The sequence below is a fragment of the Amphibalanus amphitrite genome, unplaced genomic scaffold, assembly GCF_019059575.1.
Source record: "Amphibalanus amphitrite isolate SeventyFive unplaced genomic scaffold, NRLGWU_Aamphi_draft 000493F_arrow, whole genome shotgun sequence".
Classification (NCBI taxonomy): Eukaryota; Metazoa; Arthropoda; class Thecostraca; order Balanomorpha; family Balanidae; genus Amphibalanus; species Amphibalanus amphitrite.
This window is the reverse complement of record NW_024881987.1, coordinates 328,766-344,630: the sequence shown is the minus strand read 5'-3', so window position 1 is coordinate 344,630 and position 15,865 is coordinate 328,766. Positions and strand designations below refer to the sequence as shown.

At 47.1% G+C, this 15,865-nt stretch overlaps 1 protein-coding gene across 4 annotated transcripts in view; it reads left to right on the top strand.

The window, feature by feature from the left end:
- The window catches only part of LOC122392596 (protein argonaute-2-like), a 32,525-nt gene that overhangs the window by 6,341 nt on the left and 10,319 nt on the right, over window positions 1–15,865 (top strand). For 2 of the 4 annotated variants that reach the window (XM_043387646.1, XM_043387647.1), the window contains exons 2-4: window positions 11,228–11,377; window positions 12,666–12,816; window positions 13,103–13,539. In XM_043387646.1, coding sequence (XP_043243581.1) covers window positions 11,228–11,377; window positions 12,666–12,816; window positions 13,103–13,539 — 738 coding nt within the window. The other 2 variants (XM_043387648.1, XM_043387649.1) reach the window with 2 other exon arrangements.

Genomic DNA, 15,865 nt, shown 5'->3' with positions numbered 1-15,865 from the left:
AAACGGCAGCACATGCATTCATTTATTCGGTACATGCACTTATACATCGCGTTGCGTTGTTTTAGGTGTCATTGAGCCATCCAAGTTCTGAAATAACATCAATGTACCTATGGTCGAGCTTACGACGGCCACTAACTAGGTACGCGAACACAGAAATTGATAAGATTTGTTTGCGCTGGAGTTGGGTTGCACCATGTGAATAGGGGAAGGAGGGTGAATTGCGCCACCTTAAGGGAAAACGCTAATTGTAAGAAAACAGCTGGAGATATAAGCATGCACTGGTAACCACTTCAAAGAGGAACTCATTAGCTACGATTTAAGAGCCTCCCGATCAATTAAGAATGTTTCGTTTGCTTCCGACAGCTGCTTTTTCAGAAGCATACAAAAGGGCGCATTTACCGACAACTGCTGTAAATTGCGCCAGGGGGATGGCGCAATTAGAATCCAATTGCGCCCTATACTTAAACATGGCCAAGCGAATGAGATGGAATGCATACACCCCGGCAGTGTAATGTCATTGCGGCTTACTTAAACATTTATAATGTTAATCAGGCTGGATAAATAATAAATGTCGATATAAATCGTGATGTTTTTTGCCCAGGTAAATAACTTTACATGTGTCCGTATGTTTGTAAAAGTGCAACGAAAACGTTTTATGTAACCGACTAGATATATGTGAAAGTATGCCCCTATACGGTTAAATTTTCAATCGTTTCTCTCAAAATTATTAATTTTTATCATTTCGACAACTTATTGACATCAGTTTTTACTTTTTGATCATAGCTGTCACCCCTCACGCCCGAGTCAATGTTGAAAATGCCGTATTTTGTCAATTACATCACAAGTTCGCAGCCTAAATGGCAGTTGCATTATAAGTTTTACGAGGGAAATAATTTGCGGACTGGCGACAGCGGGCTGCTCCCCTGCCGGGCATTAAACTCCTTCTTTATTGCAATCAGTTAATGATGCATTCATACTGTCGTGATACAATAGCTACACCATTATTCTATTTGCGCCCCCATGGCGCAATTGCCATGGGCGCAATTAGAATTGAGGTACTTTTTTTATAAAAGCGTAGAAGTTATAATAAATATGCTGAAGGAAGTTTATTGTTTAAGTGAAATATAATGAAAAAATGGGCTTTCTTTCTAAATATCACTCTGAAAATCACACACGTATAACAGATTTTTATAGCCAACGGTTCAAAATACTGCAAAAAAGCTAAGAAAACGCCGTAATATCTTTGATGGCGTGACCGAGCCCTGCTGATTGGCTTCGTCGGAGAGCTTGGGCCATAAAATGAACTATCAGGTGGTGAAAATATTGTTTTCGAACACAAAATTATAAACACGCCATTGAATTCGTGGGAATGTTGGTGGGCGCAATTGGTCAGGAGGGCGCAATACACCCACTTTCCCCTACCATATTTTGACTGTACGATCTTTATCTCATACGATCATTTGGCGTACAATAATTTACCTCGACGATCTTTTGCGAATACGGTCTTTCGTCTATGCGAAGATTATAGCCGTACTATACGATCTTTATCCCATACGATCTTTTGGCTAAATATCCTTTTCCTCGACGATCTTTAGCGAATTCGATCTTCTGTCCGCACGAGCATTATATCGTACGATCTTTATCGATTACGACTTTTTGGCATACCTATGATGCGATCATTTTCCTTGACGATCTTTAGCGAATACGATATTTTGTCCGTACGAGCATTATGTCGCACGGTCTTTATCCATTACGATCTTTTGCATACGATCAACTTCCTACGATCTTCTGCCTTACGATCTTCTGCTTTACGATCTTTTGTCTGGTTACCCCACGGGCTGATGTTGTCACATAATTCTCTCGCCAGAGGGCAGTTACGTCTCATCAGTAGATGGCGTGGGCAACAGAGAATTCGCTGTGACGGAAATTCAGCGGAGGTTCACCATAGCAAATTATCAATTTTATATTTTATAGATATCAAAAGTTGAAGGACTTGTCACTTTTAACCCTATTAGTGGCAGGGGGGGGTTGTTTTTATCCACCCCTCAGGTTTTTCGGGAATATCTCCGAAACCGATGAAGCTACGATGCTGAAATTTTCTGACTTTTCCTAAAACTAAATTGGGCACATTCCCTGAAAATTTCAAGTTCATAACTTTACCAGGGGCGGCTCCAGAGCACTGGGAATTGGGGGGTTCTATTCGTGAAGCGAGTCATTTGGGCGAAGATCACGATGCTGCACCAGTTTTACGAACAGTGAATGAAAGGTATCATGTGATAACATATACAGATATTGTGCATCCTCTTTTGACACGTTTTTGCTATAATAGGCGGATCCAGGCGTCCAAAAAGGGGGGTTATGTTTTACCTCCCAACAAACATAGGTGCCCTGACACCGCCTATGCAAGAATAATACAATTGTAGTCGTTTTCTCATAAGAAAATTGTAACATAACAAGACCATTGCCACCCTTTTTAGAAACAGTACCAACAAAAACCTTATTTACTATACTTTTTGTGTACCCCCAATCTCAATTATCTGTATCCGCCTATGATTTTTGAAAATGCATATTTTTAGGATCCATGTGAATTCTTGGTTCATTCTCTATCGATCGGCAAAAGTTGCGTTAAGATTGGTTCAGAAACCTGGCCGTGATAAACAGTCTAAAATGTATCTGCAATTTGCCCGTTTTTACCCCCCTCTACCCCCCCTATTGACATTTTTTAATTTTTTATTTTTTAGAAATGTAGATCACGTTGAGCGAAATCGAATGCCGTTTGAATTTTGAAAATCGGCCCGTTAGATCTCGAGATATCAAGGGGGGGTCGTAAACAGCCCCCCCCTGCCACTAATAGGGGGTAGCCAGGAGCCTGCCACTAATAGGGTTAACGAAATTCTTCAAGCTGATAAATATAGCAATTCCACATTTTAGTTGAACAAGTATCGAGTTAACAATACTTCAAGCTTTTGTCCATCACTAATGACGCCATATTGGGAAACTTCGCAGTAAATTGGCCGTTGTTGTCGAGCGAGGCTCCCGCGGAGCGGCGGGCTGCTGGTGGCTTGGTTTTGGAGGACGGGGAGGACGTTTTGATTCGCGGTTAAATGTGGCTTTAAAACGGGTCGGGACAGGAGAAACGAAATGTATCCGGTCGGGCAACGTAAGTCAGTCTGATTCTCGTTCTCGCGCCGTCTCCTTATGTTTACATTGTTGTTGAGACTGAACAATGATCGAGTGAACTTTTCTGAGTCGTTATTCCGATTCCATTACCTGAATCCTCAATTTACACTGATAAGGTTTTCCCTGCGTGTGTCGTATGATGCATTTTCTAGGGTTTGCTCAATCAAGGTGCAGGTTGAGGTATCTAATAAGTAGATATGGTATCCAGAAAGAAGGTCAAGTACCAGTACCTACATGCAGTGTCTTAAAAACATTTTGCTTTTTGTTATATTTTCTTACAAAACAAATAATTTTTGGTCATGATTAATGCTTGAAAAACAAACATTATGTTTACCTATTTCAGACAGTGCCTAGAAATTAAACTGATGCCTTCGCGCCTAACCTAACCTTTTTCAGTTTTTTTTTTCTGAAAATAAGAACTATTTGGAATTAGTCTACTTCACTGCTATAATTTCAATGCTGTCATATGACACTTTTAGCATTTTCCATGGTCAAATCCCTCTTTTGCGCCTCATGCTCAAAATTGAACAAAAACCACACCAACACCATAATTTCACAAACCATGCATCAATCTAGAAAATTGTTCATGCAATCATTAACCCGCGCACCGACGGGGGGGGGGGGGCGGATATCCGCCCCCCTGAGGTTTTTCGCGAATAGCGGGAAAACCGCTACGCGCCGCGAAATTTGGTATGACTATAACCTCATCAATTTTACACAAGGTGTGCAAGTTTGAACCTCCTACCTTTTAAGGTCAGGTCACTAGGTCACTTTGAATGACCCAACCTCAAGTCACTTTTTGCAACTTTGTCACTGTGCCAGAGCTACAGTAGATGTCAGAGGCCTTTGAAAGTCGCAAGGTATTATTAGGTCATTAGTAGCTACAACTTGTATATCTCGGAATTTTGATATCGGTGACCTAAGGTCAGGTCAATTTCGCGACCTCCCCATTATAAGTCAATGGGGGAAAAATCAACTCCCTGTTTTTACCACTAAAACGGGTCGGAATGGCCCCACATAGGTACCATACATGACTTCATATACGATCAACCTTCACTACCTTGAGGTCTGTTTTGCTGTTGGGCAGCTGTGAGGTCATGTGATGTCATCAAAGGTCACCAAAGGTTTTTAGCCGATAACTCCGTACAGGAACAAGATACAGACGCGTGGATGGTCTCATTGTGTTCAGCTCGTCAAGACGCATCGAATGATATACATGATGACCTCGAGGTCACGTGACCTGAGGTCAACCTTTGACCTTGACCTTTCGAGGTCAACATATACATCATTCGATGCGGATTGACGAGAGGATCACGATGATGCATTTAGTTTGTTCCTATCTTTACTAATTCGAAAGTTATTCGAGAAAAACTCTCCATATCTCGCGCCGCCATTTTGACTTTCGACCCCTGTGACGTCATCTTTGACCTGACCTGAAAATGACCTTAGTAAAAATTGTAGATCTTGGCCGTGCGTATCCGATGCCGTTTACCGCTTGTCGCTATCTTGCTTCGTTCTCGAGATCTCAGGGGGGGGGGGGCGGTCATCCGCCCCCCCCCCATCGGTGCGAAGTTGGCGCAGACCCCCGTCGGTGCGCGGGTTAATGCTGAAAAACGGGTACACTACTAGCAGAAATGATAAAACCTAATCTAACCTCACCTAACCATTCCTAACGTAACACAACCTTGTCTGACTCAACATGTGGTTGGGTGTAACTTATAAATGTTTTGTGTAAAAGGTATCTGGTATCTATGTGTGATCTCACTTTTCTACCTTATTAAGATGTGTTCTTTCTTTTCATAATTTTGTTTTGTGGATTTCTTCCATTTTAAAAGAGCGCAAAAGAGGGAAATGACCTTTTCCATTAATATGATGGCCTGCTTTTCAGAAGATCATTTCCTAGTTTGTGCAATGTTGCAATACTTTGCTGAAAAGAAAATAACAAACACCTATTGATATACATCAAGCACCTGTATCTATCTAAAAATGTTCTGTAATTTTACCAAAATAGTAGTTCTACTGCCATGATTTGTAAAAAAACAAACAAAAAACACTGAGCTGAATAACTGCTGTTTTCCACCTTTACTGTTACTGTTTTGGTTTGTTTCAGTTGCTTTGCACTGATGTTTGCCTGAATGGCTCAAATGAACTTATCTTAGTTGGATATTTTTCAACCTTCTTGGTTTTTGTGCTAGGATCATGTTTAAAACATCTTATTTTATGATCTTTTTATCATAGTTTAAACAGTTTTAGCAAAACACTTATTTATGGATCATTTTGAGCATAGTTCTTCACAAGAGTGCCAAGTCATAAAGGTTTGATGGCCTGTTACTCTAATTGACATGTTAATGACTGAAATCATGGTTCACAGGCTGCTCTTTGGGAGCCTCAGAGATAATAGGGCCTCTCCCATGGTTTGTTATCAATTTCTTTTGGATTATAGATGCATGCTGTTTGTCTTGTGGATCCAATGTGTCCCAATGCCCAACCTTCCATTTCCACTGGGATCATAGGTCCACCATTCAGGCCTGTGCTTATGTCCTAACATGCATTTGCCATTATATATTGGGGGTGTGTGTTTGAACACACATCCCCCTCCGGTTTTTCGTTTTTTGGCACACCTGTTCATACGTCACAGGTCACTTCAAGTGACCTCACCTCAGAAAAAGTATGAATACTCATCATATCTACACCGACTGAACAATCACCTTGAACCTTTCAGTGATTGATAAGTGACAGTATCTACAAAATGTTTATCTTTGAATTTTGATATTAGTGACCTAAGGTGGGAGAAAATTGAAAAAGCCTCTTTTGGACGAACGTCATTCCAAACACTCTAACATCAAGTTACTGGTATGCTTGACAAGCGGAATAGAAAAATAGCACCTGTGACCTCTCCTATGTCCCTGAGGTCATATCATGTCATGAAAGGTCCACAGCAGTTTTTTCTACAATAACTTTTGATAGAGACATGCTATAGCGATGTCAACACCTCCGATGTGTTCAGCTCGATACAAATTGACTGATATGGAACATGACCCTCTCCAGTCTGGTCATACTCATGACCTTGACCTGAGGTCAATTTTTTAAAATGACCCTTCAAAGTCATCTAATACCTAGTTCATTCGACGCGTCTCGACGAGAGGAACATGATGCTGGCAAAAGTAATGTCACAGCTCTGTTGAGTCAAAAGTAATTACCGTTTTTTTTCTCGTGAATACTGCTACTTTTAGAGTCTTTGCTCCGCTGAGGCTAAACCGTTACCTGAGGTCAAGTCTGAGGACAATACTACACCTTTTTGCGTTAGCTTTTGACCATTGGGCAAAACATTTGTACACATTCGCCATATACAGGGTGACACAAAAAAAAAAAACGGTCATCACCAAATTTCGAATAACTTCGGAAGTTTTATTCAGATCATCACCAAACTTCGGCCACTTAAGGTTACACCTATGTAGCATACATCCACCAAGTTTCAAGTATTCACTACGAATACTTTTAGTACAGTGTGTGTGTTTTACTGACGCTCCACAATGTGCTCCAGGTGAGCGCCACGGCGCTGCAGGGCGTAGGCACACTTGCATCCGGCGGGCAAAGTTGTCGATAACCCGATGGCTGTGCACTTTACAGAGTGCAATGGCCTCTGGAGACAGTGCTCAGGGGGTGTGCTACCCCTGGAACGTTATTCTTATCGGGTTATCGGCGACTTTGCCCGCCGGATGCAGGTGTGCCTACGCCCTGCAGCGCCGGGGCGCTCACCTGGAGGACATTGTGGAGCGTCAGTAAAACACACACTGTACTAAAAGTATTCGTAGTGAAGACTTGAAACTTAGTGGATGTCTGCTACATAGGTGTGACCTAAAGTGGCCGAAGTTTGGTGATGATCTCAATAAAACTTCCGAAGTTATTCGAATTTTGGTGATGACCGCTTTTTTTGTGTCACCCTGTAGATGGCGCTACAAATGGTCGGTTGGTCACAAAGAATCACCATTGTTCAAAACTGTTCGGCGATCCTCCTCTACACCTCGACATTGAGCGAATGGTTAAACATTGTGCAAAACAAATCGTCAATGGTCGAAACTATTCGTCATTGAGCAGCCGGGAATTCATTATTGGCCAAAACCGTCTATGGAAATTTCAGCATTCTTAAAAACAGATCAGCAATGATCAAAACAATTAAACGCGTGCACTGGCGGCCGCAGAGGGCATGGAGCAGCTCATGGGGCCCAATCCTTGCCATTTCCCTCATACAACAGAGTGGATGATGGAACTAGCGCACCGGGGGGCCGGTGAGTGTTCACTGGACGAGACCGACCTCAGCCTGCACGCCCAGCGTACGTCCGGCTGAGCCCGGGAGCTCACCATGTTTCTTTGTGCGTAAACCCCACTGGTAAACAACACTTTGCGCTCATTCTAAGTCATTAGTCAGGTGAATGGTATTGCCCTGAGGTTTGAAATGAGATGGGCCTCATAAGTTGGCAAAATCTTGCCCTCATGAGAGTTCCGGGATGCCAAGGCGACCGTCGTGGCAGACATGTGCATGGTGCCCGTCAGCAATGCGCCATGAGGACAGTTTGTTTATTCGATGCGCGAATAAAGAGCTCGTCTTTGAATAGGCGAATAACATAATCGAAGTTTTTGTAATTAAGTGCCCACCGACCAACGTAGGCGTGCCAGGCTGGAATGGTAGGGGAGACCCGGGAGGTATGGGCCCCCTGGAGGTATGGGCCACCACAGTTTTGAAGAAGTGTTGCGTATTTTTACACTTTTAATGGCGTTAACTGGTAGCAGCCATTCCGTTATACAGCCCACGTTATTTTCAAAATCTTCCTCAGTCTTCTTTGGAAATGAGCGGTGATAAAGCGTTTTGCCCTCTTCGAGTAACATACGGTACATACATAAAATTTGTGATAAATTTGATCCAGGCTCGTTTTATGATGTCCGATCATCGCTAACATTAAGTGTAAAGCATGCAACTTAACCCGCGCCCTGCTGGGGGGGGGTGTTTGAACACCCCCCTTGTGGTTTTTCGCAAATATCTCAAAAACGGCGGCGCGGAGCGCCGCCGTTTTTGGTACACCTTATCATACATCAATTCTACACATGTTGTGAAAATTTCAGACCAAGGTCATTCAAGGTCAGGTCACCAGGTCACTTGAAGTGACCTCACCTCATAAAAAGTTTCAATGTCTGTCATAGCTACACCGAGTGACCGATCGCTTTGAAACTTTCAGCGATTGCTAAGAGCAATAGCATGTACAAAATGTATATCTCAGAATTTTGATATCGATGACCTAAGGTCAGGTCAATTTTGCGACTTCCCCATTATAAGTCAATGGGAGAAAATTGAAATGCGCCTCTTTTGGACGAAAGACATTATAAACACTCCCAAACACTGAATTACAAGTGGTTTAGACACACTGAACATGAAAATGGTGTCCGTGACCCATGTTAATGCCCTGAGGTCATCTTAGGTCACGAATGGTATCTAACAGTTTTTCGCAAATAACTTTTGATAGAGGCATGCTAGAGCGATGAAAACGTCTTAGATGTGTTCAGCTCGACGATACCGATCGACTGATATGCAACATGACCCTTTCCGGTCAGGTCATGACCTTGACCTGAGGTCAAATTTTCAAGTTGACCTTTCAAGGTCAAGTTATAGTTCATTCGATGCGTCTTGACGAGAGGAACACGATGCCGGTAAAAGTAAGCTCGTACAAGGCTTGAGTCAAAAGTTATTGCAGAAAAACTGTTTCCGAAAAAATCGGCTATTTTTGCAGTTTTTGCCCCCTGCAGGCAAAACCGTTGACGTTAGGTCAAATCTGAGAGAATTACTCAGAAAGGGCGTTAATAGGGCTATCGAATGCGCTTTTCCGCGGCGCTGTAGCTCTATTGGTTCCCGAGTTATGCGTTGGCTTCTTGGAAATTGTCGACATTCGACCTTGAAATCGGCGAAATTTTGCCTTCAATGACCTCTGGTGACCTGACCTTTGACCTGACCAAAAAAATGACCGAAGTGATTTCCTCATTATTTTTGACGCTCTTTCGAACGCCGCCTTCCGCGTGTCGCTACGTGGCCCAGGAGCCGAGTTAGAAGGGGGGGTGTTCAGACACCCCCCCCCCCAGCAGGGCGTGGAAATCCAGGACCCCCAGCCGGGCGCGGGTTAAGACTGGATAGGTAATTTGAAGCTTTCTTGCAAGATTATGAGCTGAGATGCTACGCACATTCTGGTGTCCTTACCGGGAGGTTCGGGCCACCCACCTCCAGTGATCCGAAATCAATAAAATGATGCTTTCTTTGAATGTCCCCGTCAATAAGTTTTATTTTTGTCGCGCAAGGTCGAAAATTTAGCTTCAACTTTCATTGGAACAGAAAAATATTATTGATCTGATTTCATGGTGGATGATTGAGTTTACCAAAATACATATGGGCCCAAGTGACCTCCATGAAGTAAGCTGTTGGCCGCTTATGCGGTTCCTGGGCTCTAAGAGAGATCAAGGTAGATACCAGCCACGAGTATTGTTCTCATTGTCGAGAAAAGAATATGAAACATGGCAGCGGCCCATACCTCCCGGGCCATGGCCCATACCTCCCGGTGTATTTTGATGAATCGAAAAAGCACATGATTTATTGAAAGTTGTCTCGAGACAAAATAGTTGATCCCAGATGCCTAATATCAGGCACACGTTGCAGGCGAAAGACAATTTCACGTACACAGAGTGAAAAATCGGGTCTAGCTACTGCCCACTGGAAGAAAATTGCCTTTTCACAAAACCGGCCCATACCTCCCGGGTCTCCCCTACTAACGGAAATGACTTTAATGCATGCATTGGACATATTTAATTCAGCTGTGTGTGTAGCATTATATGTAAAAAGCAAAATATTGCAAGCAAAAATAAAACGTGAAGGGAACAACTTGTTTTTCCTTTTGACTAAAATGACGTCAAAGGTAATTTTAAACCAAATATGTCGGCCGCATTGATTGGCATTGCTCGCTGGTAAGATAGACGTACTGCATGTAAGCTTGCCTGGCAATTACCGTGCTGTCCCATTTAGAAGGCAGCTATAAGGGACGGCTGACTTATTGCTTAGAAATGCCCATAATGTTTATTCTTAAGTGGTGAATGGTCGATGTGTGTTAAGTCCATTTGAAAAACTAGCCTGGATATCCTTTTATTCTGTTTTGAACATTGCTTAAGTGATACCACCAAATGCCGATGTGTTTTGCTCATTGCCGAAGTCATGGCGAAGTGTCAAACTGTTTTGCAGATCGCTCATTTCAGGGTTCAATCTGTTTTGTCGAATAGCTGAAATGAAACACGCAACGGTGGAATAGTTGTGCTCAATGCCGATTGCCGAAATGGCTCCTCAAACAGTTATGGCCAATGGTTGAATTCAATTGCAAAAAGGTGTAGTAAAGGTCTGTTTAAGGGCCATCGAATGCGCTTTTCCGCGGCGCTATAGCTCTATTGGTTCCCGAATGAGCCATTGGCAGGTTCCAAAATTGTTGAAATGGACTAAATTTGACCTTTGATGACCTCTGGCGACCTGACCTTTGACCTGACCTAAAAACGACCGAAATGTTTCCATCAATTTTTTTTACGCACTTTCGAATGCTGCCTACCTTGTGTCGCTACGTTCACCAGGACCCGAGTTAGACGGGGGGAGGGGAGGGGGGGGGGTTCTGACACCCCCCGGCCCGATGTGGAAGTCGCGGAGCACCGGCCCGACGCCGATTAATATATTTTTACTTTTGAGCACCCATTCTTGGCTGGGAGTATATGGTGAGGTCTTCCTCTCAATGTCAATAATGCTCAATTGAGGCATATCCCACAGGGCCCACCAATGTGTGTGCTAACTGCTAACTCTGTCCACTGAGTCGAATTGTGTGTTCCCCATGTGTCTGGCTGCTGGCCTGTGTGTCTAATTGTGCATTCCCTGCCTGTCCAGCACTGGCCACTGTGTCTGATTGTGTGCTCACTGCAGCTCATGTGCCTGGCACCTTGTCCCCATGTCTGACGGCTGTGTATCGGTGTTTTTCAGCTGGCCAGCCCGGGCAGACGGCGCTGCCCGCGGCCGGCTCGGTGGGACCGCCGGCCGGAATGACTCCCGTCACACTGCTGCACGCCGCCGGCAGCAGCGCCCCATCCGCGGTAGCGCCGACCGCACCGGCCCTCCTGGCCGACATGCCCAGTGAGTAGTCTGTCCTCCGACCGCACCGGCCCTCCTGGCCGACATGCCCAGTGAGTAGCCCAGAGTCCTCACATCCCCTCCTGGCCGACATTAGTGAGTAGCACCGAGCCTGAGTCATGCCTGGCCCCTGGCCGACATGCCCAGCCCTCCCAGAGCCCTCCGGGCTCCGACCGCACTGAACCTCTTGGTCCATGCCCAGTGAGTAGCCCTGGACGCTCAGTGAGTAGCCCTGGACGCCCAGGGAGTTGCCCCGAGCTCGATAGGTATGCCCTGTGAGTAGTCCGCCGATCGCAGCTGTCCAGTTAATCCCCTGAATCAGCGTGTCACCACGCTGCCCTCACAACGGAACGTTGATGGACGGCGTGTTCGTGTGCGATCCGAATTTTAGTCCCGTGTTTAGCAACCTTCAAAAGAACGTAAACAGACATCAAGCTTGTAATTTCACTAATTGTCCTTTCTGACAAGAACACACTTGCCTCATTTTTTTTTATTAAGAAAACGAAGAAGCATGCTAGAAGATGAGTCAGCGCAGTATACTTCATGACATTGCATGATTGATGATAGCACATTTGAAATGGGTTTAAAAACTTCCTAAGATATGCAGTAGCCAGTAAACAGCTGTTGCGTTTGTCCTCGTATTTGCGGCGTCCGCGAACCGTTATTCATCAGCTGACTGCTTTGATGAGGTGTTTGTCTCGTCCCGTCCCGCCGGCCGGCACGTGCGTGCAGCCCGGTCGGTGTCTGGGGTCACCGCTCGACCGTACGGTGGTGGTGGGGGAGGGGGGAGGGGTGCGCGTCGAACTGGTTCTTCCCGCTCTGTTCTGCGTGAAGCAGCCGGTCGAGCGGGTTCGGGCCGCTTGCACCCGGTCGCAGACATTGCAAATGCACAGGGAACTACCTGCGGTCTTTTAATGCATGTCATACATTATATATACCGCATATGCCTATGAATTCCCGAGTCCGCAATGGTCAGCCGATTTGCAATTACCCGAGTGTAAACTGTAAAGTATCCCCCATCATAACAATCGCAACGACATACTTAAATCGGTACATCGCTTAGGAAAATACTGGCTGTCGTGTTTTCCGTTTGTTTTGCCTCCAGATCGCTGCATCTGGGTCGATCAGTTCCTAATTTCGTGTGCTGCGTCCTAGGTCCGATACTGCCAGTTTACTGCCGGCGCCCTGCCCTGACCTGACCTGACCTGCCCTGCCCTGACCATGGTCTCTTGTTTCACTATCTGGCACCATCTGAGGACTGCGCCTCTGACCGATCCCTGTGCCGTTTCAGTCTTCTCGGCCCCGCGGCGGCCGAACCTGGGCCGGGAGGGCCGCAGCATCCAGCTGCGAGCCAACCACTTCCAGATCAGCATGCCGCGCGGCTTCGTCAACCACTACGTCATCGGCATCCAGCCCGACAAGTGTCCCAGGAAGGTCAACAGGTGCGTCCCCAGCGGCTGGCCGGAGTTGAGTGGCCGTCCTTTGAAGAGGGCGAGACCAGCCGAGTAGCCAATGCTACGACCAGCCGAGTCGTAGCAGGTTTATTCTTACTCGTTCTTCTGAAACGTCTGTCGAGCAGTGCACGGTCAGAATATGTGGATAGTTCGTTTTGCAGGACGGTTGCCTGCTGTTTTGTGTGTATGATCTTTTTAGTGTGCAGGTAGTCGCGATGTGTGTGACGCTGTCGAAGAGGCATCGTCTGACATCCTCCCTTCTCTCCCACACCAGGGACATCATCGAGACGATGGTGACATCGTACGCCAAGATCTTCAGTACGATGAAGCCCGTGTTTGACGGCCGCAGCAACATGTACACGCGCGACCCTCTCCCCATCGGCAAGGACAAGATGGACCTGGAGGTGACGCTGCCGGGCGAGGCCAAGGACCGCGTGTTCCACGTGTCGATCCGGTGGGAGGCGCAGGTGTCCCTGTACGAGCTGGAGGAGGCGCTGGAGGGACGGCAGCGTGCCATCCCCACGGACGCCGTCCAGGCGCTGGACGTGGTGATGCGTCACCTGCCGTCCATGAAGTACACGCCGGTGGGCCGGTCGTTCTTCTCGGCGCCCGAGGGCTACTACCACCCGCTGGGCGGCGGCCGGGAGGTGTGGTTCGGCTTCCATCAGTCGGTCCGGCCCAGCCAGTGGAAAATGATGCTCAACATCGATGGTAAGTGGCGGTGTGAGTGTATGGCCCTCCAGCAAAAGAGTGGTTGGTTAGCCTATGTGCTTTTGGTGTAATAACCTTGAATGACAGAGATACTCCTGTAAAATGACTCGATAGAAATGAGAAGAGGGCTCGTGCACACACTTCGGCAATGGTTTTCAACAGCCATTAAAGGTAGTGTGCCAGCTTTCCTGGACCGTGTGGAGTTAATGGCCCAGATAAGGAGAACCGGATTTTTAGAACTTATCCATACCTTCAAAACTCATGGAAACGTCTTAAATTCTTCAAATTTTGAGTACCCCAGTGCGAAATTCGCCCCGACGGGTTGTCGGTCGTACCCCAACCACATTTCACACCACTATGAACAATAAATGCACACACTGAAATCGCTATTACCGATAGACTCATCCAATCAAGTCTCGATAAACCCGTTCATCATCATCGCCTGCGGTTTCGAACACGCCTGTTAGGTGGTGCGGTAGACCGCGCCCAAAGCCAGGGCCCCGGTAACGTGAGGTAGCCGAGTCGGGGCAGCGTGCGCTGACCCAAGCCGGGGCCGCGCGTCCTCCCGGTGTCATGTGATAGCCCGGGGCTGCCCGCGGGGATGCGGTAGACCGCGCCCAAAGCCGCGGCCCCGGCTTGGGTCAGCGCACGCTGCCCTGGTCACTCGGCTACCTCACGTTACCGGGGCCCTGGCTTTGGGCGCGGCTTCTGCTCATACTTTGTGGTGCGGTGGTGGTGCGTCCGGCCGCGCGCTCTGACTTCGGCCAAGAAAAATGCGTCAGCTGATCATTGTTATTTCTGGCACTTGCGTGTGGTGAAATGGTGTCATAACTTAACCCTCGCATGTGTGCGGCGTTTTCCAGCTTCTAATGTGTAGGGGGGGGGGGTCGGTTGGACCCCCCTTGCCGTTTGGCCCCTGATCGAGCTAGAGCTTCGCGGAAAAAACGAGCGTGTTGCCCGTGACGAGAGGAAGCCGATGATACCCAATTTTAAGGTCCTAGGTCATTGGTTGACCTTCCAGGTCAGGTCAATGACCCAAAGTCGGGAAAATCGGGACCTATTAGAAAGTCGTAAAGTGTGGCTGCTAAGGGGTTTTTCGGGGTGCTGATCACGAATATCGTGTTAGTTTTGATCACAGATGATGTCTTTAAGCATTTAGACCAGGTCGGGTCAGGTCAGGTCAGGTCAATCAGTAGGCGTCGTGACGGGTATTCGTAGTACGTGTCAACCGCTTCTGACAGCTTCGTAACATGTTACGAAGGCACCAAAACTACTTCGTAAATGCTCAAATGGTTGCTAAATTCGAATTCAGCTCCAAAAACTAGCCTAGAAACATGTAAAACTCGAAAAAGTGAACCGAGGTCACCCGAGGTCACCAAAGGTCAATGACCTGACCTGACCTTCAGGTGACCTTGACACCCACCATAATGCATGGGAGCAACATCAAATCACATGTTTGAACGTTTGAAACCACGAAAAGCTTGCAAACGCGCGGCTAATGCGAGCCGACGTACGGTTCTCCAGGGTATTAGTCGTTGGTCGCTCGGCGAGCGGGAGGGCAACCAGTTCCGCCCCTGTATCGCGTGACCCCTTGCTCCGCCCAGTTACGCACGAGCGTACTCCACGCCGCGTAGTAGCGTGGGGAGGGGAGGGTTAGAATGGTGGCATGTGTAGAGGCTAGAACCGGTTTCCACCGCCATGCCACCGCCCAGCGACATGGAGCGGGGTCGGTGACCAGGGCGCAGGGAAAGGTCAGAGGTCAGCTATAACGTAGAACTTTGTGTCTCTCTCCCCTCCGCGTGTAACGACCGCACGACAGCGGCCGGCCGCCGATCAGGCTAGACATGTCAAGGTCACCCGCAGTCAACGGGCTCAGGGGTTGGTCGAGTGCGCGTCCGTGGCTGACGACAGTCTCGACCATGTGCTATGGTGCCGATAGACTAGCGTGGGTAAAAAGTTTTTGTTCAGGCTGCTGGGGTGTGTCATCTTGATATGATGCTTTGTAACATGTATGATACGCAACCTCGCTGGCAGTCTGGCCGAGAGGAGGGGGGGGGGGGGGGGGAGGCGGGTGCCGCCTCCAAAAGTTTATTTTTGTTGATAGCTGCGAGAGCTGAAATTTGGCAAGCCTGACCTTTGGTTCAAGCTGAATTTTTATGACAGCAGCTGTATTTTCACCCTCGCCCATATTGGTGTTTTGCCAGCGTCTGTCGTAAAGAGGGGGAGGAGGGTCCGTTGGACCCCTTTGCCGTTCAGCCCCTAATCGAGCTAGAGCTTCGCCGAAAAAGAGCGTGTTGCCCGTGACGAGAAGTGGCCGATGATACCC